General features: G+C 42.9%; 1 protein-coding gene across 2 annotated transcripts in view; it reads left to right on the forward strand.

The window, feature by feature from the left end:
- Positions 1-25,667, forward strand: part of LOC120063772 (ephrin type-A receptor 6-like) — a 236,441-nt gene that overhangs the window by 49,487 nt on the left and 161,287 nt on the right. For both annotated transcript variants that reach the window (XM_039014064.1, XM_039014065.1), the window contains exons 2-4: positions 16,980-17,108; positions 17,275-17,493; positions 17,691-18,006. In XM_039014064.1, the coding sequence (XP_038869992.1) occupies positions 16,980-17,108; positions 17,275-17,493; positions 17,691-18,006 (664 nt within the window). The remainder of the gene's footprint in view (positions 1-16,979; positions 17,109-17,274; positions 17,494-17,690; positions 18,007-25,667) is intronic.

Consider the following 25,667-nt stretch of genomic DNA (forward strand, 5'->3'; position numbering starts at 1 on the left):
CCTTTTTTTTACTTGAGAATCACACTGTAAGTAAGCATTTCACTGTAAGGTCCACACCTGGTGTATTTGTATGTACCAATTACATTTTGATTTGATTTGAATTGGCATCTGGAGATTAAACGCAATTTATACAACATACATTTTTTTTTTAAAGTCTTACCAAGCCCTTCACATCCAGAAAGCGTGGAAATTCAGTTAGGATGGTGGGGCATTTACTCGGGTCGTGGGTCATCTTCTTCCTGTCAATTTAAAGGTAAATTTAATATTCTGCTTAACTGTTTCTTCATCAGAAGAATGCTTCATAAGAGAAATGGCCTTTCTGCACCGGTCTTCACTCAGGGTAGCCAAAGTGGATGGACTGGACTCCCTCTCAGCAGTTTGCCCTCCTCCATAGTATAGTTGAGTTGGTCGTTTCTCAGAGGAAGCCAAATCTCTCTGAAAGGTTTTGATTCTATACGAGAGGTACCCTTCTCCACTATTAGGGTCGTAATAATGTTCCTTAAGAAAATGAACATGGTTACTAATCTTGAAAGAAAAAAACAAAGAAACAAGTCCCATTTGCTCAGATGCCATTCCAGATGAATTAAACGCAGATGCCCTTTATCAGTCGTAATGTATACTTACATATCCATTTGCGGTGTAGGGATCCTTCAGGAATGGGAACAAGGAGACGATGCCTTGTGCAAACGTTTCTCTCACACTGCGTGGTGTTGATGTCCTGACAAGAATATAATGTCATGTTTAGGCGGCAATCAGAATCTCCACAAGCAGCATTGTTCCCCAGTCAGCTAATTATCAGCAGTGATTTTTGAATCAGTATTCAAAAATTATCATCAGTATCAAAACGGTCACTTTTTATGTTACACTGCAGTCTGACAACCAAGTATCACGTATTTAAATTAAAATAGCTAAATAATATCAGTGAAATAATTGTTTAAAACTCACCTTTGCGTGGAACAAATTTGGATTTTGTTCACCGAGCAATGGCGTCGAGAAAAGAGGAAATTTGAACGCAGAAAGTGAATTTATGGGCGGGGTTGTGATGATGTCTACACTTACTGAGTAAAAGTCTACACTAATAGAGTAAAATTGTATACCTTAGAAATTAACACCAGTTATCAGCACTGACACTAGGGGTCATTTGGCACTGCCAGTTGCTAAAACAACTCTATGGGAGTCGATCACTTTTGACACAGTGAATTTAGCACTGGGGATTTTACTGTGTAGAGATGGGGCAGCAGAAGACTAAAGACATAACGTAAGAAATTCTGTCAGATGTGGATCCACTGTAGTGCAGTGATTATGAATCCTGGAACCACTGCCAGGTCTTTGCTGAATCATTTTAGAGTCCTTTAGAGATGGTCTAGAGGGATGTTCTTGTAACTTCAAACATCGGTGTAATGTATCTTGTGGGTCACAAGGAAGTTATATAATCTATGGCCTTTTAACTTTCACATTGTAATCATTAGCTTATACCCTGATAGCAATGGACCTTTACAAATGTACTGCAAGTGGATGTACTGCAAGTGGCTTTGTGAAAATACTTGGCTGCAGGCAAGTGAATGTATTATCTCTATCCATAAGTATTCTGGGCCAGCCCCCTCACCATGCCTCTCCTCAGCCAGCCAGTGTGTGTTGTCCCAGCCTGTATCCCAGGCAGCCTGTGGCCTGTATTGTGTTCACTAAGCTACAGCAGGCTGTTTATGACTGGGAATAGTCTGTCAATAGATGAGTTCAGTCCAGACTCCAGACGGAGCGTCCATTATGATTATAGATTAGATATCACACACAAACACACACAGACACTCACACAGTGGATCAATTCCTCCTTGTTGCATCTGCTTTCTCCCTCTCACTGGGCACCAAATAACACACATAGACACTCTGTGGTCTGATGCTATTCACTAATACACTACCTCTCCAATTACCATACAGAGAAGTGTGTGTGTGTGTGTGTGTGTGTGTGTGTGTGTGTGTGTGTGTGTGTGTGTGTGTGTGTGTGTGTGTGTGTGTGTGTGTGTGTGTGTGTGTGTGTGTGTGTGTGTGTGCGTGTGTGCGTGTGTGTGTGCGCGTGTGCGCGTGCGTGCGTGCGTGCGGTCATAATGGATGATCTGTCTGGGATGCGACTCACAATGACTCAAAGCAAAGTTATGACTCAAAAAGATGCATACAGGATAAAAACACAATACTATAAGAGAGGCACACACACACACGCCTGTCCCAGTCGTTCCAATACCACCTCTTATGGGGAATGATTACCCTAACTCACCCAGACAGGAGATTTAACTTTTTAAATGGGATATAAAACTCCTGCTTTACAACTCCTGTTCTGATGGGTTAGAATCTAAATGTTTAATTTACAATTCTCTGCCAGGGAGTCAGGGGATGAGGGCAATTAAAAGTAGTTCTCTCTCTAGCCCCACTGAGCCGCAGTCAGACCCACAGTACAGCATCTTTAATAGCAGTACTTCACCCCTGGGCGAGCGGGTGGGAGGAAGGCTGTAAAGGCTCTCTTTCAGAGAGGGGCTAGAATAGGCTTCATCTCACAGAGAACTCAATCCTCCAGTCTTCATGACCACTTTCAATTATGTATGTTAAGACTGGCTTTGGACAGCCACGTCAGGGCTCAGAGACTGTTTGAGATTTTACTCTGCTTTTTGGACACTTAAAATTCAGGACCATACTAGTGTGGACCTTATCTCGGTTAATCCAGAACTATAGTCTTTTGTAATTGGTCAGATGCTTGATTAAAGACATGCTCCAGTACTTTGACGACTAGTAAGTCATTTTCAATCCTCCCGCTTTGGTCTGGATGTGTCAATGTGTAGTTCATACAGGCATAATCTATGAGCAGAACTACTGTTTTACCTTAATTAGCCACGAAATCCCTCATTTGAAAGTGACTGTTTTCTGGAATATGTGCGGCTTCATTTGACCCCATGTGGGCCAGCCCCCTAGCAATTAAAATTTCAGCCAATGAGTTTCAGCCCCTCGCCATTTGAGTGACAGCTAACAAGATGCACACTTAGGAGAGCGAGTGAGAGAACAATGACGTGGTGCACATCTCTATTTGTGTTGTAGTACGCAATTTTCAGGGACCACTTTTGGTTCGCGGGCACTACATTCAGAATTACTAGCTAAAAAGTATACAAAAGTACCAGAGAATATATTTACATTCTGAGTCCATATAAGAGAAGAGATTAAACGAGGATCTGAACCAGAATGAAGAGCTCCACCCTCTCTCTTTGCAAGTTACTGGCCGAATGTCCCCTCCCCTTTCGAAATTCGAAAGCTACTAACACCTTCAAAATTGTGATTTTGTCCAAAACACCGGATCTAATTCTGCTGGTTATCTCACATGGCATCCCGTTTATCACGACAGATCTACGCTACCATTCATGTTTACGTAGTCTGTCCACAAGAGATTAGTATGGACTTAATGGTCTCATTGTGCTCAATTTGAGAGGGAGCAAACAATTCAACCATACAAAAAAGAGCTTAACAAAACATTCTTCAAGGTTTACACTATCAACATCCTGAGACCTTAGAGACTTAGATCTTTCTTCGTTTTTAAACACATTCTCTTTTTGTCTTTTTCAGACTGTAGGACATGTAAACGTTCTGAGATCTCATTTGTCATCCTTTTTAAAGGCGTGTAGCATAGCTCAGAGTGTTCAGAGGATGGTTTGGAAAGCTATTTCCTTCTGATCTTCTGTGTCTGTTATTCTCTTACTGTTCCAGTTCAGTATAGGTAGGCTCTCTATAGTAATCTCTCTCTTCACACTTTCCTGCTGTAGAAAAATCTCCCTCTTTTGCTTCTTTTCTCTCTTACTCTCTCTCTCTCTTTCTTTCGCTCTCCCTCTGGTGTTTTTGACACAAGGCCTTTTAGTCTCATCCCTCACAGGTTACTGTGTCCGCAGGGATCCTGTCTTTAGCGCTGTCGCAGCTTATCACACACACACACACACACATACACACACAGACACACACACCAGCAGACTGCTGAATACCCACCGAGTTCTTAGATCTCTTTGATGGGATTTGACATCCACCCCCTGCCTCCCTGGCTTGCCCTCTATTTGCTCTCTCTCTCTCGATCTCTCTTTTTCTCCCTCTCTCTCTCTTGCTCTCTCTCCCTGGCCTTCTACCTCTCCCTCCTAGAACCGGTGGACACATCAAATCATCGCTCTGTCGCTGTGTTGATTTTAGTCAGAGAGCACCAGTTATTTCACGGACCTAATGGGTATTGAATCAGCCTGTGATCTGGTAGCTAATTGGAAACATGTTATAGTCCGTCTGGCTCAAGATTGGCACAAAACTCTGCCCCTGCTCAGGCCTTTGCTTAGAGCTATATCAGTCTGAATGCTACAACACACAGCTAAACAGCCCAATATCCTGAAACTACACACACTCCATTACAGATGCTATTTTCCTCTCTCAGCTGAAAAGGGCTCACAGCAGTCCACTACCAAACACAGCTCCCCAGCCTGACAAAATCACCCACCCAGAGCAGACCCGGTGCCAGGACTAAGGGGGCAATTTAAATTGGTGAGAGGGCACCATTTTGGGAGGTTCTTGTATTGAATTCTGTTTACAGTGCATTCCGAAAGTATTCATACCTCTATACTTTTTCCACATGGTGAAATCCCTGAGCAGGTTTCCTTCCTCTCTGGCAAATTAGTTAGGAAGGACGCCTGTATCTTTGTAGTGGCTTGGTGTATTGATACACCATCCAAAGTGTAATGAATAACCGTGCTCAAAGGGATATTCAATGTAAGGTCTTTTTTTTTAACCCGTCTACCAATAGGTGCACTTCTTTACGAGGCATTGGTGATGCCAGTGACGTCAAATCTCAATTTAATCCATTTTAAATTCAGGCTGTAACACAACAAAATATGGAAAAGGTCAAGGGGTGTGAATACTTTCTGAAGGCACTGCATGTTAGGCTTGCGCGGTATACCATATATACCGTATACTGGAGTTTTCAATACCGTGAATGCCGTTGAAACTATTTATTTGAAGTTTTTCAATACATTTTAATATTTGTAGCTATTTTTTAAGTAAATACCTGCAGTCAACTTGTGCAGTGCTTTAGGAGATAAAGCCGATCACATTTTTCCTTTCACCGTTCACATTTTTTTTATATTATGAAGCTTACTTAGTTCCCCAAAAAAGTTTAGCCAGTCATGTTTTTTTGTAAACAATGTGAGAAAAGGGCAGGTGAGTCCAGCTGTGTATTGACAGGGGTCGCTTTTTACATTGAAAGTCAAGTGGTTTTTTTGCTTCAATATAGTGATCTGCAACTATAATTTTGTTTCACAGAAAATACATTAGTGTAACACATTCGGCAGAAAATAGATAACGTTTCATCAGATGACAACAGAAGTGTAACGCTATTTGGCTGGCAGCCACACACGTAACTGAGCTTACAATGAAAAAGCAAGGTCTTTTTTGCAAAAATAATGCTTGGTCGTCATATTTTTTATGTTTAGGTCTATCATAGAAAGAATGTAGCCAGCTACATTTCCTAATATTTTGCTTAAAGTTAATCTGGCATTTTACCACAGAAAAATAGGCTGGCTACACCGAGAAACGTAGCTACATTTTAGTCATTTAGCAGTCGCTCTTATCCAGAGCAATTACAGTTAAGTGCCTTAGTCCAGGGCACATGGATAGATTTTCCCCCTAGGCAGCTCAGGGATTTGAACCTGCGACCTTTCGGTTGCTGGCCCAATGCTGTTAACCGCTAGGCTACCTGCCTCTCTACATCAATCAGCTACACATCAGTCAGAGCGCTGTCTGCTGATAGAATGCTTGTTTGTGAATTCTCAATCCAAGTTTAAAAGTACAACTGAAGCACAAGATGTGCCTGATGCCGAGGAGAAACTACAATAAGAAGCATTTTAGAGCTGCGTTTGTAAAAAGCAGCAAGATATTTCTTATGCGTTTTATCTTTCCTGCGTGAAAAACGCAGAATTAACACAACCCTTAAGTTTAAGTTGCTATCTAAGTAAGTGGCTAAATTAATAAGGTGACGGGGCATCATATTGTTAGCTTTCTGCCGTGTTTGATAAGTCAAAGCTCTTTGGATAAGTTATTTATACAGCTGCCACTGCTACAGTATCTTGATTTCCTTGCGTTTTTTTCTCCTCTCTGTTCTTGGCCCGTCTGCTCCTCCCTCCTCTTCTCCGAGCAGAGCAGGCAGGCCCGTTGCCCTGGCGACTCCAGACTACAGCATGTAGACATGCTGCTGGAAAGCCAGTACTGTTCTTCCTTTAGACAAGCATGCATCAAAACCTTCTTCATTTGCACAATATCTCTCATTCACATTCGCTTGTAAATGTCCAAATTCATCAAGCATGACATTCGGTAGCTCCTTCCTATATACAGTGCCTTCGGAAAGTATTCCGACCCCTTGACTTTTCCCACATTTTGTTACTTTACAGCCTTATTCTAAAATTTATTAAATAGTTGTTTTTCCCTCATCAATCTACACACAATACCCTATAATGACAAAGCAAACAGCTTTTTAGAAACTTTTGCAAATTTATTCAAAAGAAAAAACTGAAATGTCACATTTACATAAGTATTCTGACCCTTTACTCAACACCTTTGGCAGCGATTACAGCATCGAGTCTTCTTCAATCTTGGTTTCATCAGACCAGAGAACCTTGTTATTCATGGTCAGAGAGTCTGTAGGTGCCTTTTGGCAAACTCCAAGCTGGCTGTCATGTGCCTTTTACTGAGGAGTGGCTTCTGTCTGGCCACTCTACCGTAAAGGCCTGATTGGTGGAATGCTGCAGAGATGGTTGTCGTTCTGGAAGGTTCTCCCATCTCCACAGAGTAACTCTAGAGCTCTGTCAGAGTGACCATCGGGTTCTTGGTCACCTCCCTGACCAAGGCCCTTCTCCCCCGGTTGCTCAGTTTGGCCGAGCGGCCAGCTCTAGGAATAGTCTTGGTGGTTCCCAACTTCTTCCATTTAAGAATAATTGAGGCCACTGTGTTCTTGGGGACCTTCAATGCTGCAGAAATTTGTTGGTACCCTCCGCCAGATCTGTGCCTCGACACAATCTTGTCTCGGAGCTCTATGGACAATTCCTTTGACCTCATGGCTTGGTTTTTGCTCTGTCAACTGTGGGACCTTATATAGACAGGTGTGTGCCTTTCCAAATCATGTCCAATCAATTGAATTTACCACAGGTGGATCCAATCAAGTTGTAGAAACAACTCAGAGATGATCAATGGAAACAGGATGCACCTGAGTTCAATTTCGTGTCTCATTGCAAAGGGTCTGAATACTTATGTAATATATATATATATATATATATATATATATATATATATATATATATATATATATATATATATATATATATACTGTATATACACACACAGTTGAAGTCAGAAGTTTACATACACCTTAGCCAAATACATTTAAACTCAGTTTTTCACAATTCCTGATATTTAATCCTAGTAAAAATTCCCTGTTTTAGGTCAGTTAGGATCACCACTTTATTTTAAGAATGTGAAATGTCAGAATGATAGAGAGAATTATTTATTTCAGCTTTTATTCCTTTCATCACATTCCCAGTGGGTCAGAAGTTTACATACACTCAATTAGTATTTGGTAGCATTGCTTTTAAATTGTTTATTTTGGGTCAACCGTTTCGGGTAGCCTTCCACAAGCTTCCAATAATAAGTTGTGTGAATTTTGTCCTATTCCTCCTGACAGAGCTGGTGAACTGAGTCAGGTTTTTAGGCCTCCTTACTCGCACACGCTTTTCCAGTTCTGCCCACAAATGTTCTATAGGATTGAGGTCAGGGCTTTGTGATGGCCACTCCAATACCTTGACTTTGTTGTCCTTAAGCCATTTTGCCACAACTTTGGAAGTTTGCGTGGGGTCATTGTCCATTTGGAAGACCCATTTGCGAACAAGCTTTAACTTCCTGACTGATGTCTTGAGATGTTGCTTCAATATAGCCACATCATTTTCCTGCCTCATGATGTCATCAATTTTGTGAAGTGCACCAGTCCCTCCTGCAGCAAAGCACCCCCACAACATGATGCTGCCACTCCCGTGCTTCACGGTTGGGATGGTGTTCTTCGGCTTGCAAGCCTCCCCCTTTTTCCTCCAAACATAACAATGGTCATTATGGCCAAACAGTTCTATTTTTGTTTCATCAGACCAGAGGACATTTCTCCAAAAAGTACGGTGTTTGTCCCCATGTGCAGTTGCAAACCGTAGTCTGGCTTTTTTATGGTGGTTTTGGAGCAGTGGCTTCTTCCTTGCTGAGCGGCCATTCAGGTTATGTCGATATAGGACTCGTTTTACTGTGGATATAGATACTTTGGTATCTGTTTCCTCCAGCATCTTCACAAGGTCCTTTGCTGTTGTTCTGGGATTGATTTGCACTTTTCGCACCAAAGTACGTTCATCTCTAGGAGACAGAACGCGTCTCCTCCCTGAGCGGTATGCCGGCTGCGTGGTCCCATGGTGTTTATACTTGCGTACTATTATTTGTACAGATGAACGTGGTACCTTCAGGCGTTTGGAAATTGCTCCCAAGGATGAACCAGACTTGTGGAGGTCTAATAAATTAATTCTGAGGTCTTGGCTGATTTATTTAGATTTTCCGATGATGTCAAGCAAAGAGGCACTGAGTTTGAAGGTAGGCCTTGAAATACATCCACAGGTACACCTCCAATTGACTCAAATTATGTCAATTAGCCTATCAGAAGTTTCTAAAGCCATCATTTTCTGGAATTTTCCAAGCTGTTTAAAGGCACAGTAAACTTTGTGTATATAAACTTCTGACCCACTGGAACTGTGAATTATAAGTGAAATAATCTGTCTGTCAACAAATATAATCTGAAATAATCTGTCTGAAGAATGACTTGTGTCATGCACAAAATAGATGTTCTAACCAACTTGCCAAAATTATAGTTTGTTAACAAGAAATTTGTGGAGTGGTTGATAAACGAGTTTTAATGACTCCAACCTCAGTGTACTGTATGTAAACTTCTGACTTCAACTGTGTGTATATATATATATATATATATAAAGGAAGAGAAGCTTAGGCCTAGCCCCAGAGAGAGCGAGAGAGCGAGAGAGCGATATGCTGGTGGCGTTCTACAACACTGACATGCATTTCGTTATCCTGGTCAGATAGGCTACTGCGTCTGCTATACAGATATAGACATACGGAAAGAGGCTAATTCATTCATTTTCTATCCTAATATTTTTTTTTAGAAAGATAAGCATTATATTGTTAGATTATAGGAGTAACTCTGGTAGATCTAAGACATTCTTCCACACCTCAAGTTCAATTGTCGGAGTCATTTGGAGAGCCTTTACACACTGCCATAGGCTAATAGCCACACCACACAAACCTTCACTAAAGAATCTTAACTTTATTAGGTTAGTATCAAAAGTAAGTCAAGCCATTGTTGATAGGGAAAATACGAGCAGGATAATATATTGCGGCAAACATTACAGTTACTTAATTTGGCCAAATAAAATGGCTCAACAGAATGAAACAAATCAAATTGTATTTGTCACACGCGCCCAATACAACAGGTATTCACCTTACAGTGAAATGCTTACTTACAAGTTCTTAATTAACCAACAATGCTTTAAGAAAAAAATAAGTGTTAAGTAAAAAATAGAAAATAAAAGTAACAAATAATTAACTACCGACCCACCCTCCCGGATCCGGGATCCTCCTCATCAGAAACGCTGAAGCGCTAGCATAGCCTAGCATAGCGCCACAAGTAAATAATAGCATATAAATATCATGAAATCACAAGTCCAATACAGCAAATGAAAGATAAACATCTTGTGAATCCAGCCAACATGTCCGATTTTTAAAATGTTTTACAGCGAAAACACAACATATATTTATGTTAGCTCACCACCATATCCAAAAAAACACAGCCATTTTTTCACAGCAAAGATAGCTTTCACAAAACCCACAAATAGAGATAAAATGAATCACTAACCTTTGAGCAACTTCATCAGATGACAGTCTTATAACATCATGTTATACAATACATTTATGTTTTGTTCAAAAATGTGCATATTTATAGCTACAAATCCTGGTTTTACATTGGCGCCATGATCATAAATGGCTCCAAAACAGCCGGAATAATTACAGAGAGCAACGTGAAATACAGAAATAATCATCATAAAACATTTATGAAAAATACATGTTGTACACATAATTAAAGATAAACATCTTGTGAATCCAGCCAATATGTCCGATTTTAAAAATGTTTTACAGCGAAAACACAACATATATTTATGTTAGCTCACCACAATAGCCCAAAACACAACACCATTTTTTCACCGCAAAGATAGCTTTCACAAAACCCACAAATAGAGATAAAATGAATCACTAACCTTTGAACAACTTCATCAGATGACAGTCTTATAACATCATGTTATACAATACATTTATGTTTTGTTCGAAAATGTGCATATTTATAGCTACAAATCCTGGTTTTACATTGTGAACATGGCGTCAAAATGCTCCAAATTGTCCGGTGAAATTTTAGAGAGTCACGTAATCTAACAGAAAAACTCATCATAAACTTTGCTAAAAAGATACAAAAAAATACATGTTAGACATATAATTAAAGATACACTGGTCCTTAATGCAACCGCTGTGTTAGATTTTTAAAAATAACTTTAGTAAAAAGCTCAGCATACAATAATCTGAGACAGCGCTCAGCCATTCTCCGCCATGTTGGAGTCAACATATTCAACAAAAATACGAAATAACATCATAAATATTCTCTTACATTTGATGAACTTTCATCAGAATGCAGTGCCAGGAATCCTTGTTCCACAATAAATCGTTGTTTTGTTTTAGAATGTCCATTTCTTCTGTCGAATTAGCAACTTTGGCTAGCATAGTGGAACTCACATGTCCATGAAAGTTTGACGCATGGAACGAAAAATTCAAAAAGTGATAATAAAAGTCGAATAAACTGGTCAAACTCAGTTGAGAATCCATCTTTAGGATGTTTTTCTCGTATGTATCCAATAACGTCCCAGACGGAGCATTTCTTCGTGTCTACCTAAGGCATTGCAGACAACGATATGGTGCACCCAGGTGCGCAGCAAAATACTGCCAATATGGCTGACCTGTCACTCCAAAAGCTCTCATTCGGTCCCACATCAGGCTAGACACCTCATTCGATGTTCTACTGCCTGTTGACATCTAGTGGAAGGCGTATGAAGTGCATACATATCCATAAATACAAGGCAATTGAATAGGCGAAGCCTTTCACAGAGACCCATTTCAGAATTTTCACTTCCTGTTTGGAAGTTTGCCTGCCAAATGAGTTCTGTTTTACTCACAGATATAATTCAAACAGTTTTAGAAACTTCAGAGTGTTTTCTATCCAATAGTAATAATAATATGCATATCATATGATCTAGAACAGAGTACGAGGCCGTTTAATTTGGGCACTATTTTTCCCCAAAGTGAAAATAGCGCCCCTTATTAAGAAGAAGCAGCAGTAAAATAACAATAGCGAGGCTATATACAGGGGGTACCGGTACAGAGTCAATGTGTGGGGACACCGGTTAGTCGATGTAATTGAGGTAATATGTACATGTAGGTAGAGTTAAAGTGACTATGCATAGATAATAAACAGAGAGTAACAGCAGCGTAAAAGAGGGGTCTGGGTAGCCGTTTGATTAGCTGTTCAGGGGTCTTATGGCTTGGGGGTAAAAGCTGTTTAGAAGCTTTTTGGACCTAGACTTGGCCCTCTGGGACCACTTTCCGTGCGGTAGCAGAGAGAACAGAGAACTTGCAAACTGGTTTAAACCTTCACAAAAGTTTTGTATAGGCTATATTGCAGCAATATCCAAGAAAGGCTAGTACCTACCATATCCAACAAATGACAGCAATAGACTAATGATATTTATTTTACAACAGGCTTACTTATAATCTTAAATTAAATATGGAGCACACAATTAAAAAGACAGAACAAGCTTCATTTAGCCAACAAAACTGTCTCAACAGAATGAAGCAAAACACTCTTTGCATTTAAAAAAAATGATTTGGATTAATAAATAGGCCTACAATAACACTGATATACAATAATAATGATAAAACAAATTATTATAAATACAAAAAAATGTATACATTCTTCTCATCTTTGTCCACTAACAAAACAAATACTTTTCCATATGGAGGAAATGTTGTTGCAGGGCTCCAGATGAAAATGTTCCCCTGGTGGCACTCACGTATCTCAAAGCCATTTCAAATATATTTGTAAAATAGTTGCTATTGAGCTCATAATTGACATTTGAGAAATAAAAAAATATACCGACAGAAAGATGAGAACGTCCTCTCTCCGTCTGTGACAACAGGATAGCTGTGTTCTCCTAGCAATTGGATTTTAAAATGTTATACAATCACAACACTTTTCTTTCTCCCGGAGCGTGTTTTTCACCTGGGAAAGGAGAGAGTACTGTAGCTCACTTGACACAGCAGCAGGCCGCAGCAAAACAGGTACATGATGATAATGTACTTTACTGTTTGACCAAATCATGGTTTTAGCCTCCTAAAAAATAAGACGTTTTAATGAGGTGAATGAATGTGCACCGATGTGTGAATGTGCACCGATGTGTGAATGTGCACCGATGTGTGAATGTGCAACGATGCAACAAATACATTATTGTTATTCCCACAGCCAGGTGTCAAAGGGTCACAAAATGTGACTAAATGATCGCAGTCTGGAGCCCTGCTTTGTAGGCTTTTCACTATAGGCAAAGTATCCAAATTGAATTTACTTAAATGAAAAAGGAATCCATCTTCGCAATCAACAGTAGCCTAGGCCAAGGCTCCTCTATCGCTTTCACTTTCTCTCCTCAGCAGCAGGGCAGCCCCGGTGTCCGGCTATAATTTTATTTATCCACTTTTTATTTATTTTATCAGCCAAAAGCCAGCAATTACCTGTTAACTGTGCCCTTGTGACTTTCCATAGCCCCACTACACACACATCGGGGCGTGCTCTGTCCATTGTGCTGACAGCGAAGCACAATGAGGGGGGCAGAAGTTTCAACTTTTGCCCCGTCGTGGAGCTGGGTACTACCCAGACACCGGGAAATCAAAGTAGCTAGTTTGAAGAGAACATTCCCCCCCACTGGGTACAGTGTTGAGAGACAGAACTGAGTCTCTGAGGTGTTAGGGTGGAGTGTGGAGGGCCACTCAGGACTTCTTAGAGCAGAGCTCTGTGTGTGGAGGGCTGCGCAGTGAAAGACAGGGGCCCCATGGAGGGCTGTGAGGGGCCACTGGGGGCCCACTGCTTTCTCCATCTCAGCTTTGGGGTCACTGAGAGATGGCAGGGGTACCAGCTAGAGGACAGACGCCTTAGGAGACACACTCACTCACATACACCACCACCACAAGGCTCCGCGTCATTCGGCCCTGTCACTCTATCCCCCATCCACGCGTCAGCAGTCACACACACACTCTCACACACTCACATACACACAGACTGTACACACATACAGACACACACACACACACACACACACACACACACACACACACACACACACACACACACACACACACACACACACACACACACACACACACACACACACACACACACACACACACACACACACACTGGTGTCTCCGTAGAGAGCTGTTTTCTAAGACCACCCCAGGGTATCTATCTCTGGCCTTACAGAGACAAACTATCTCAAGCTCCTTTAGTTTCTCTAAGCTCGAGTGAGGGAGTCTTTGAAAAGATACCTTTGGGGGATGAGGAGGGTTTGTAACTCAGGCTGCAGATACAAGAGACTACTGATAAGGTTACACCTACACCTAGATATACACTGAGTGTACAAAACATTAACAACCCCTTTCTTAATATTGAGTTGCACAGGGATGCTGGCCCATGTTGACTCCAATGCTTCCCACAGTTGTGTCAAGTTGGCTAGATGTCCTTTGGGTGGTGGACCATTCTTGATACACACGGGAAACTGATGAGCGTGAAAACCCAGCAGCGTTGCAGTTCTTGACACACTCAAACCCTGTGTGCCTGGCACCTACTACCATACCCCGTTCAAAGGCACTTACATCTGTTGTCTTTCCCATTTACTCTCTGAATGGCACAAATACACAGTCCATGTCTGAATTGTCTCAAGGCTTAAAAATCCGTCTTTAACCTGTCTCCTCCCCTTCATCTACACTGATTGAAGTGGATTTAACAAGTGACATCAATAAGGGATCATAGCTTTCACCTGGATTCACCTGATCAGTCGGTCATGGAAAGAGCGAGCGTTCTTAATGTTTTGTGCGCTCAGTGTACCGTATATACCTGTTCAAGGTGTTGTAATGATCACTATACAGCTGGCGAGGATGTAAAGCATGTTCATACATGACTCTGCATCTGTGGTGGTGTAGGAAAACTACACTGCATAATCAATAATCCTCTGTGGTGGTGTAGGAAAACAACACTGCATAATCAATAATCATCTGTGGTGGTGTAGGAAAACTACACTGCATAATCAATAATCCTCTGTGGTGGTGTAGGAAAACAACACTGCATAATCAATAATCATCTGTGGTGGTGTAGGAAAACTACACTGCATAATCAATAATCCTCTGTGGTGGTGTAGGAAAACAACACTGCATAATCAATAATCATCTGTGGTGGTGTAGGAAAACAACACTGCATAATCAATAATCATCTGTGGTGGTGTAGGAAAACTACACTACATAATCAATAATTATCTGTGGTGGTGTAGGAAAACTACACTGCATAATCAATAATCATCTGTGGTGGTGTAGGAAAACTACACTGCATAATCAATAATTATCTGTGGTGGTGTAGGAAAACTACACTGCATAATCAATAATTATCTGTGGTGGTGTAGGAAAACTACACTGCATAATCAATAATTATCTGTGGTGGTGTAGGAAAACAACACTGCATAATCAATAATCATCTGTGGTGGTGTAGGAAAACTACACTACATAATCAATAATTATCTGTGGTGGTGTAGGAAAACTACACTGCATAATCAATAATCATCTGTGGTGGTGTAGGAAAACTACACTACATAATCAATAATTATCTGTGGTGGTGTAGGAAAACTACACTGCATAATCAATAATTATCTGTGGTGGTGTAGGAAAACTACACTGCATAATCAATAATCATCTGTGGTGGTGTAGGAAAACTACACTACATAATCAATAATCATCTGTGGTGTAGGAAAACTACACTGCATAATCAATAATCCTCTGTGGTGGTGTAGGAAAACTACACTGCATAATCAATAAGTGTGTCACAGCTTTTAGGCTTTCTGACCGTATCTCTTTATTTAATTTCCTAAAATAAGAAGTGGACGAAAATGTCAGTCTATTTATATCACTGATGTAATTCTTAGTTTGTTTGCTATTTGATATTTTGACGTCTGTATGTAGGATTTGGCTGAAGCAAACCCACAGAGTTGTAGATGGCTGTGTTGGGATCCTATTTAGAATTCACCACAGCACAATACCACATGATGCATATTAGGCAATATAATACTTAATCTAAATCAATTTGTTTTAATTACGTTATGATTACTGTGACACCTTGAGGGACAAATGTATTAAAATGTGTCGTCTTTTTGATTGAATTAAAACATGTCATTAAAAAGGATAATGAGTCTTTGAAACTAAACATTAGGATTTGATTACTGTTCTCCTGTTGAGAGGTAGTGTTTAGATAAGTACAATACTGCTTATTATCGCTGAAATAATTTGCTCAAATTAGTGTCCTCTTTCCCCAACTCTCCATAGTCTGTTTGTTAATAAAGAGCTTCTGTTCTTCCCACTTATTAATTAGACTAGATACAGGAGGGGGTGGACGGGAGGGAGGAGAGAGAGAAGGGAGATGGGGTGACAGAGTGAGTTTTGAGGAGAGAAGAAGGGGTTGTTTTTCTTCTCTATACTTGATGCTGCTGTGTTTTGAATGTATTAGACATCAGACACCAATATAAAGCCTTTGTTGGTTTAGAAGACAGGGTTGGGAGTGACACTATACCATCTATTCCATCCAAATACTACTTATTTTTATACAACACTATTGAGTGAGATGATCTGCTCAAGGACAAAGAGTATGCAGAGGTCAAAGTGCATACAGAGGTCAGAGTCACATCAGCCACATGTCTAGACTGAAGGGCAAGTGTTGTGCTGTTGTTGAGCTGATTCAAAACCATTTGATTCTGGGAGCTTGGTGATAGGTGGTCCAGGGTCGCTACTGCTGTCACACACACACACACACACACACACACACACACACACACACACACACACACACACACACACACACACACACACACACACACACACACACACACACACACACACACACACACACTCCCTGTTTGTGCGTGTCAGTGTAATAGAGGGTAGAGCCAGAGGGTTGGGGCTAAACATCTCCATTACATTTCAATTCTAACAACACAGAGACAGGTGACCTGTGACCTCATGAAGCACTTACAGAGCTTTCACCTTCGTCATATGACCTGGGAGTCACAGAGCTGGGGTACAGGTGGTTAGAGACCGTTATTTTTGGTTTAGTAACGTTCCTGTTCCTTTCCCTTTTACTTTCTAATGTTGGACAGCTTTTCACACACTACATATATATACATCTATCGGTTTGACTATTTTAGCAGCTCACTAACAGTACCTTTTTTCCTCCTCTCCTCTCCTCTCCTCTCCTCTCCTCTCCTCTCCTCTCCTCTCCTCTCCTCTCCTCTCCTCTCCTCTCCTCTCCTCTCCTCTCCCCTCCCCTCCCCTCCCCTCCCCTCCCCTCCCCTCTCCTCTCCTCTCCTCTCCTCTCCTCTCCTCTCCTCTCCTCTCCTCTCCTCTCCTCTCCTCTCCTCTCCTCTACTCTCCCCTCCCCTCCCCTCCCCTCTCCTCTCCTCTCCTCTCCTCTCCTCTCCTCACCTCTCCAGTGGGATGCTATAACAGAGATGGATGAACACAACCGTCCCATCCATACCTTCCAGGTGTGTCACGTGATGGAACCCAACCAGAACAACTGGCTACGCTCCAACTGGATCTTTCGTCAGGCCGCACAGAAGGTGGGTTGGGGTTTTGATAGATGGCTCAGTAGGTTGGAGAATGGTGCTGGTAACACCTGGTTTGTGGGTTCAATTCCCACAAGGGACACTAACCAATTGTACTTCCTGTAAGTGGTCTTGAATAATACATCAGCTACTGTACTTGACTGTTTATTATTTATCCAAGGTGTATGTGGAGCTGCGGTTCACCCTGAGAGACTGTAACTCCATCCCTTGGGTGTCTGGTACCTGCAAGGAGACCTTTAACCTTTTCTACTATGAGACAGACGAGTCCCACGGGGTCAAGTTCAAACCCTCCCAGTACACCAAGATCGACACCATCGCTGCAGACGAGAGCTTCACTCAGATGGACCTGGGGGACCGCATCCTGAAGCTCAACACAGAGGTCCACTTCATTTCATTCAATTTCAATAATATGTGATTTATTTCTAGTCTGTTTCTGCTCCCTTGCCAACTCCTATTGTTTGGCATGACAATTTCCTACAAGGGGAAATTGTGCAGGCACTGCATACTAGGGTTTAATTCAATTAACTCTCCTAATCCCCAATGGGCAATCATTGTTCATGTGAATGTTTTCTATAGGTGCGGGAAGTGGGTCCTATCTCCAGGAAGGGTTTGTACCTGGCGTTCCAGGACATTGGGGCGTGCATCGCCCTGGTCTCAGTCAGGGTGTACTATAAGAAGTGTCCCTTCACCCTGAGGAACCTGGCCTCCTTCCCTGACACCGTGCCCCGGGTCGACTCCTCCTCCCTGGTGGAGGTCAGGGGAGCGTGTGTGGAGCATGCAGAGGAGAGGGACACGCCCAAACTGTACTGCGGCGCTGATGGTGATTGGCTGGTGCCTCTGGGGAAGTGTGTCTGTAGCGTGGGCTACGAGGAGATGGACGGGGCGTGTCTCGGTGAGTGACATGATTTGATCTGTCCACCTTTCTTTTTCTCTCCCTCTCTTGATCTCAATTCAATTTCAATTCAATTTAAGGGCTTTATTGGCATGGGAAAAATATGTTTTCATTGCCAAAGCAAGTGAAATAGATAATATACAAAAGTTAAATAAACAATAAAAATTTACAGTAAACATTACACTCACAAAAGTTCCAAAAGAATAAAGACAATTCTAATTGTTTATATTCACAGTGTTGTAACGATGTGCAAATGGTTAAAGTACAAAAGGGAAAAAAAATAAACATAAACATGGGTTGTATTTACAATGGTGTTAGTTTTTCATTGGTTGACCTTTTCTTGTGGTAACAGGTCACACATTTTGCTGCTGTGATTGCACACTGTGGTATTTCACCCAATAGATATGGCAATTTTCAAATTGGATTTGTTTTCAAATTCTTTGAGGGTCTGTGTAATTTGAGGGATATATGTGTCTCTAATATGGTCATGCATTTGGCAGGAGGTTAGGAAGTGCAGTTCAGTTTCCACCTCATTTTGTGGGCAGTGTGCACATAGCCTGTCTTCTCTTGAGAGCCAGGTCTGCCTTCGGCGGCCTTTCTCAATAGCAAGGCTATGCTGACTGAGTCTGTACATAGTCAAAGATTTCCTTAATTGTGAGTCAGTCACAGTGGTCAGGTATTCTGCCACTGTGTACTCTCTGTTTAGGGCCAAATAGCATTCTAGTTTTCTCAGTTTTGTTGTAAATTCTTCCAATGTGTCAAGTAATTATCTTTTTGTTTTCTCATGATTTGGTTGTGTCTAATTGTGTTGCTGTCCTGGGGCTGTGTGTGTTTGTGAACAGAGCCCCAGGACCCACTTGCTTTGGGGGTTCTTCTCCAAGTTCATCTCTCTGTAGGTGATGGCTTTGTTATGGATGGTTTGGGAATCGCTTCCTTTTAGGTGGTTGTAGAATTTAACGTCTCTTTTCTGGATTTTGATCATTAGCGGGTATCGGCCTAATTCTGCTCTGCATGCATTATTTGGTGTTCTACGTTGTACACGGAGGATATTTTTGCAGTATTCTGCATGCAAAGTCTCAATTTGGTGTTTGTCCCATTTTGTGAGTTCTTGGTTGGTGAGCGGACCCCAGACCTCACAACCATAAAGGGTAATGGGTTGTATAACTGATTTAAGTAATTTTTGCCTAATTTTATGTTCCTTCTGATGGCATGTGTCTCAGATCGTTCACAGCTTTGTGGAAGTTACCTGTGGCGCTGATGTTTAGGCCTAGGTATGTATTGTTTTTTGTGTGCTCTAGGTCAACAGTATCTAGATTGAATTTGTATTTGTGGTCCTGGCAATTGGACCTTTTTTGGAACACAATTATTTTTGTCTCACTGATATTTACTGTCAGGGCCCAGGTCTGACAGAATCTGTGTAGCAGATCTAGGTGCTCTCTGTGTGTCTTCCTCTCCGTCTCTGTCCCTCCCTCCCTCCCTCTCATGATCTATTTCTCCATCTCAGTAGCCCCCCCCCTCTCTCTCTTTGTTTACCTCTTTGGAACCCCCTCCTTCCATGTATTTACAGTACTGCATACTGTGTCGTATTTCATCTGACTCATTTTCTGAAGCTATATGATATGAATACAGCTTAGCGGATGAGTTATGTTGATCTCTGATTCATGGCTTTAGGTTGTTATGCTTGTAAACAAGAGGCTTGACACAGTATCAGTGTCTGTAGGCTCTACATCAGCAGTGCTTGCCTGCAGGGGGATTATATATGGCCTAGATTAAAGTTAGGGTTGGGCGGTATCTAGATTTTCATATCCTCATATCGTCCTTCGCTCATACCAAGATATACGCTATTGCTGGCTTAGTACACAAGGGGGCACCAAATATAAAACACAAAGAAGCCCATTGGCTATCTATTACTAGAATGCAAACAAAATTAGCACAAATAATAGAGATTTTCCTTGGAGGCTGCTAGATAAATATGTGACCCGTTTCAAGAAACTAGGCGTATGTCACGACTTCACAGGAGAGATTTTTTAAATATTTTTGTTGTTGCTTTGTTTGCTTTAAAAAGAAATCGATATCATGAAGAACTGAAACAGTTTTGCTACTGCTCTCAACATTGCTGCCCTGAACTTAATAGTGATATCGACAAAGTTCAGTGGGAAAACGTTTCCTACTTGCTGGAGGATGATCATGCCATGCTGACTCTCTCTGACTCTAAACATGAATCAGACAATGAGGAAATCCCTGATTTAGGTACAAATATTTTCATTGACCCAGACATTGTAGACATTCTGATGACAATGGTGGGGAAAAAACAGTGTCGTTGTCTCGGAGGAAGTTGAGCGAGTTTCGAAATCAGTGGAATGCCCGGTGGAAGCAGAGAGATGATTACCAAATACAGAGAGAAAAAGTGAACACAGAAAGAAGGCTGTTGTATAAAACACCTGTCTCCAGATGACATCTTCAAACTAAGGGCAACCATGGCATCTGTGACAGAGGGAGAAGTGTCCATCCATGTATACGGGTAAGAGACTCTAGCTACATTTTCAGATATTATACGTTTCCAATTTTTGTCAAAGTCGTTACCATTGAAAGTTAAAGCTTACTGTTAGCTAGCTCGCTAATGTTAGTTGGCTGGTGCAGCTCATGTTGTTCTTCACATTACCATCTCTGGTAAACACATACTATATCAAATAAAATGTTTATTTGTCACATTCACAGGATACAGAAGATTGTAAACGGTACAGTGGAATGGCTACTTGCATATTTGCATAGTAGCAATATCTAAAATAAAAGCGTGTCCAGATAAAAAATGTTGTATACATATTTTAGAATTATTAGCTTAGATGCTTATCCAGACACACTTGTCTAAATTGATGAGTCATGTGAAATAAATGCTTGAACCACCCCCCAGACACATCTAGCAAAGCAGATGGGTCACTATTGTCTAGACATGTACACATGTTCATGAAATACAATAGATGGCCATAATCACCCCCAGACACACCTAGCTAACTTGATGGGTCATGTAATCATCTGGCGAAGTGGAGTCTTTTTTGTTTAGACATGTAGCTTGCTAGCTAGCTAGCTAGCTAAACAATTAACCATAATCCCAATCCATAGCTACAGTACAATCGGATTGTCATAGCTAGCCGCCATGCATGAAATGCTGTAGTATGAATCTACAGGTAGCTAAAGCTAACCAACTATTGTAGGTTCAATTTTAGATAGCTAGCTAACATTAGGCTATAACTAGCAATACAAATGACTTTCTGAGATACGAATAATATTACGACATATATCATACACGTAACGTTAGCTAGCGAGCCAGCAAGCTAACATCCGCTAGCTTACACTACAGTTTAACTTGCCAAGATACCAACTTTCTTGCAAAATTAGACACTTAAAATATCTGAAAATGTAGCTGGACTCTTACCCGTATACATGGATGAACGCTTGTTTGGCCCGTTGTATCAAGTCACTTCGGTTCACACTGACGTGTGTAGAAAGTAGTCCATCACAACTTTTTCACACTGATCTTTGTCGACAGCGCCTGCTAAATTCAGGGCAGCATTGTTGTTGAGAGCAGTAGCAGCACTTTTGCAGTTCTCCATGGCTAAAGTTCTACTGTATCTTTCAAATAAGTGGCAGTAGCAAGGATTATCTACACATACTGAGCAGCTCATTTTATAGCCAGAAGCATGCTACATGGCAGACCAATCCGAAATCATCTCACAGCATGTCCAGCCCATCCATTATCTTAGCCAATCATGGCCAATCCAGCCCATCGGGCTCCTCTCCCTCTCTCCATCTCTCTCTCTCCTCCCACTCTCTCCCTCTCTCCATCTCTCTCCTCCCCCACTCTCTCCAACTCTCTCCTACCCCCACTCTCCTCACCTTCCCTCTCCTCCCCACACTCTCTCCCTCTCTCTCCTCCCCCCACTCTCTCCCTCACCTTCTCTCTCACCTTCTCTCTCCTCTCCCCACTCTCTCCCTTCCTTAAACTCCCTCCTCATCTCATCTATGTCTGTCTGCCTGTCTGTCTATCTCTCTCTCTCTCTCTCCCTTTTCCCTCACCCACTCTCTCTCTGTATCTCTCCATCCCTCGCTTTTATTTATTATCCTGCAGTATCGGTGCGGTGCAGATAGGCAGAGCCACAAGCAGCTCTACAAAGCCAGATGTGTCATCCTCTATCCTTCATTATCCTGTCATTCCTCCTTCTCTCTCCTGTCACCTCTCCTCCTCCTTCCATCTCTCCTCCTTTGTACCAGCCCTCCCACTCTGCCATTCAGATGAGAAGTAATGTGAGGGGCTCTGACTGTGTGGGGCTGATTTGCAGTGGGTTGGTACAGCCTGAACTGTGGAACAGTAGGGGAGAGATGCTGTGTGGGACATGGGGGAGATATTCTGTAAAAAAAACTAAAAAACACTGACTGCTATCGTGCTCTTTTTCTCTTTGCAGATGAGAGCATTAGGTATTAGTGCACAGTACACTTGGTGCTATGTTAGGGTAATGTGAGAGTGAAAGCTAGGGGTGTTGTCATCTCTCTGGGTGTTATCAGTTTTAGGTTTCTGTCTGTAGTCTCAGCCTGCTGCCAGTGGCCATGTTGAGAGGTTGTAATACAACTGACTGGGGAGGGAGACCTGTCTGTCTCTCTGTCGGTCCTCTGAAGCTGCTTTAAAGCCTGCCTGGCTTCCAACCCAATGCTTTATGTGTGTAGGTACTGTAAATGAGGGCAGTATAGTCAGGGGTCTCCTGCTGTGATCTGAGGCGAGGGCCGGGACACCTCGCTGTCAGGGATTACCTCTGCTGAGGCTGGCCAGACAGGGGTTTGATCCCTGGACTGTCTGTCTATCGGTCTGTCTGATGGTGGCTCTGGGTTGTCACTACTTGGCTCCACTCTATGAGACATGGGGTGACACTAACAGAACTGGTTCAGGGCAATGCCACTGCATTTTATGTTTCTATCCATCTCAGAAGAGGATCTGCTTTAAGTTTTACACAAAGTGCTGTATTTATACATTTCAAATAAAGGCATTGTATATACACACAACACTCCCCATGTCTGCCCCTAACTCTGATGGGAAGGCCAGCTACAGCACTGACACGTGGCCAGACTCTGGACCTGTCAGTGGGGGGAGGTTGGGTCAGAGACAGGGGGGAGAGAGTGGGGGTAAGGTCAAAGCCACCTGGGACTGAAGATGTAGCCTCTTCTCTCTCTCTACCTCCAGTGTTCCCTCAGTCTCTCACCCACTCATTGTTCAGAGATGTCCTCAGCCCATGCAGCTTTGGGTTGTCATCAGTAGTAGTTGATGATGATTCATCTGTGGGGCAGATCTGAGAGGTTCACAGCTGCATGTACAGCTGCTCAGCAATCAGCCAGATAACATTTCACTACAGCTGTGATCAGAACAGAAATACACTAGAAATTCATTCTTCTTCTAACTTTCCCCAATTCTTTACAGTCTATTGTAGCTTGGCAGAATCGTTAAGATCTATTTTTAAGATCTGAGATCAGGGATACTTGTAGATGCTGATGATGCAGCAGAGTACCGTTGCTGTCTCTGCTGTCATGTACGGTGTACCCTTAAAACTGTGTCTGTCTGGGTTCCCGCCGACACTCCGCCCGACTGTCTGGCTTCCCGACGCATTTCAGGGAGCCCTGCTTGTCTGAAGAATTACTGAGCTCCCAGTTGACTGCTACCCTTACTCGACCCACAACTAAGAGTTTACTGAGAGGAAAACAGAGAGAGATACACAACTCTGAGACATTCTGTCTCTGGTCTAAACTCTGATCATCCATTACACTAAGGGTAAAGGAGATTCACCACATGTTTATGCTAATGTTTGAGGACATTACCTGAATTTAAACAACCTCACACATTAATATATCTCTCTGTTGTGTTCCACCTAGAACTAGAACACCTATTCTCCCTCTCTCTCATCCCTCTCTCTCCATCCCTCTCTCTCCATCCCTCTCTCTCTCTCATCCCTCTCTCTCCATCCCTCTCTCTCCATCCCTCTCTCTCCATCCCTCTCTCTCCATCCCTCTCTCTCATCCCTCTCTCTCCATCCCTATCTCTCCATCCCTCTCTCTCCATCCCTCTCTCTCCATCCCTCTCTCTCATCCCTCTCTCTCCATCCCTCTCTCTCCATCCCGCTCTCTCCATCCCTCTCTCTCCATCCCTCTCTCTCCATCCCTCTCTCTCCATCCCTCTCTCTCCATCCCTCTCTCTCCATCCCTCTCTCTCCATCCCTCTCTCTCATCCCTCTCTCTCCATCCCTCTCTCTCCATCCCTCTCTCTCATCCCTCTCTCTCTCATCCCTCTCTCTCTCATCCCTCTCTCTCCATCCCTCTCTCTCCATCCCTCTCTCTCCATCCCTGTCTCTCATCCATCTCTCTCCATCCCTCTCTCTCCATCCCTCTCTCTCCATCCCTCTCTCTCATCCCTCTCTCTCCATCCCTCTCTCTCCATCCCTCTCTCTCCATCCCTCTCTCTCCATCCCTCTCTCTCATCCCTCTCTCTCCATCCCTCTCTCTCCATCCCTCTCTCTCATCCCTCTCTCTCCATCCCTCTCTCTCATCCCTCTCTCTCCATCCCTCTCTCTCCATCCCTCTCTCTCATCCCTCTCTCTCTCATCCCTCTCTCTCTCATCCCTCTCTCTCCATCCCTCTCTCTCCATCCCTCTCTCTCCATCCCTGTCTCTCATCCATCTCTCTCCATCCCTCTCTCTCCATCCCTCTCTCTCCATCCCTCTCTCTCATCCCTCTCTCTCCATCCCTATCTCTCCATCCCTCTCTCTCCATCCCTCTCTCTCCATCCCTCTCTCATCCCTCTCTCTCCATCCCTCTCTCTCCATCCCGCTCTCTCCATCCCTCTCTCTCCATCCCTCTCTCTCCATCCCTCTCTCTCCATCCCTCTCTCTCCATCCCTCTCTCTCCATCCCTCTCTCTCATCCCTCTCTCTCCATCCCTCTCTCTCCATCCCTCTCTCTCCATCCCTCTCTCTCATCCCTCTCTCTCTCATCCCTCTCTCTCTCATCCCTCTCTCTCCATCCCTCTCTCTCCATCCCTCTCTCTCCATCCCTCTCTCTCCATCCCTGTCTCTCATCCATCTCTCTCCATCCCTCTCTCTCCATCCCTCTCTCTCCATCCCGCTCTCTCCATCCCTCTCTCTCCATCCCTCTCTCTCCATCCCTCTCTCTCCATCCCTCTCTCTCATCCCTCTCTCTCCATCCCTCTCTCTCATCCCTCTCTCTCCATCCCGCTCTCTCCATCCCTCTCTCTCCATCCCTCTCTCTCCATCCCGCTCTCTCTCTCATCCCGCTCTCTCTCTCATCCCGCTCTCTCTCTCATCCCGCTCTCTCTCATCCCGCTCTCTCTCATCCCTCTCTCTCTCATCCCTCTCTCTCCATCCCTCTCTCTACATCCCTCTCTCTCCATCCCTCCCTCCCTATTTCCCTCTTACTTTAGTAGATTTAACAGTTGTGTTAGTCTTAGCCCTGTGGGCAAGGCGATGTGTAGCCATTATAAAGCCATGTCAGCCCTAAACTAGGGCCTGCTCATTGTTCCAGCAGTCACACAGTAGTTATTTAACCTCCACGCTGCCTGGTCTGCCGCAGGGATTCCAGGGTGTCAGGAGGACCAAACGCTAATACCTC

The sequence above is a fragment of the Salvelinus namaycush genome, chromosome 19 (genome assembly GCF_016432855.1).
Source record: "Salvelinus namaycush isolate Seneca chromosome 19, SaNama_1.0, whole genome shotgun sequence".
Taxonomy (NCBI): Eukaryota; Metazoa; Chordata; class Actinopteri; order Salmoniformes; family Salmonidae; genus Salvelinus; species Salvelinus namaycush.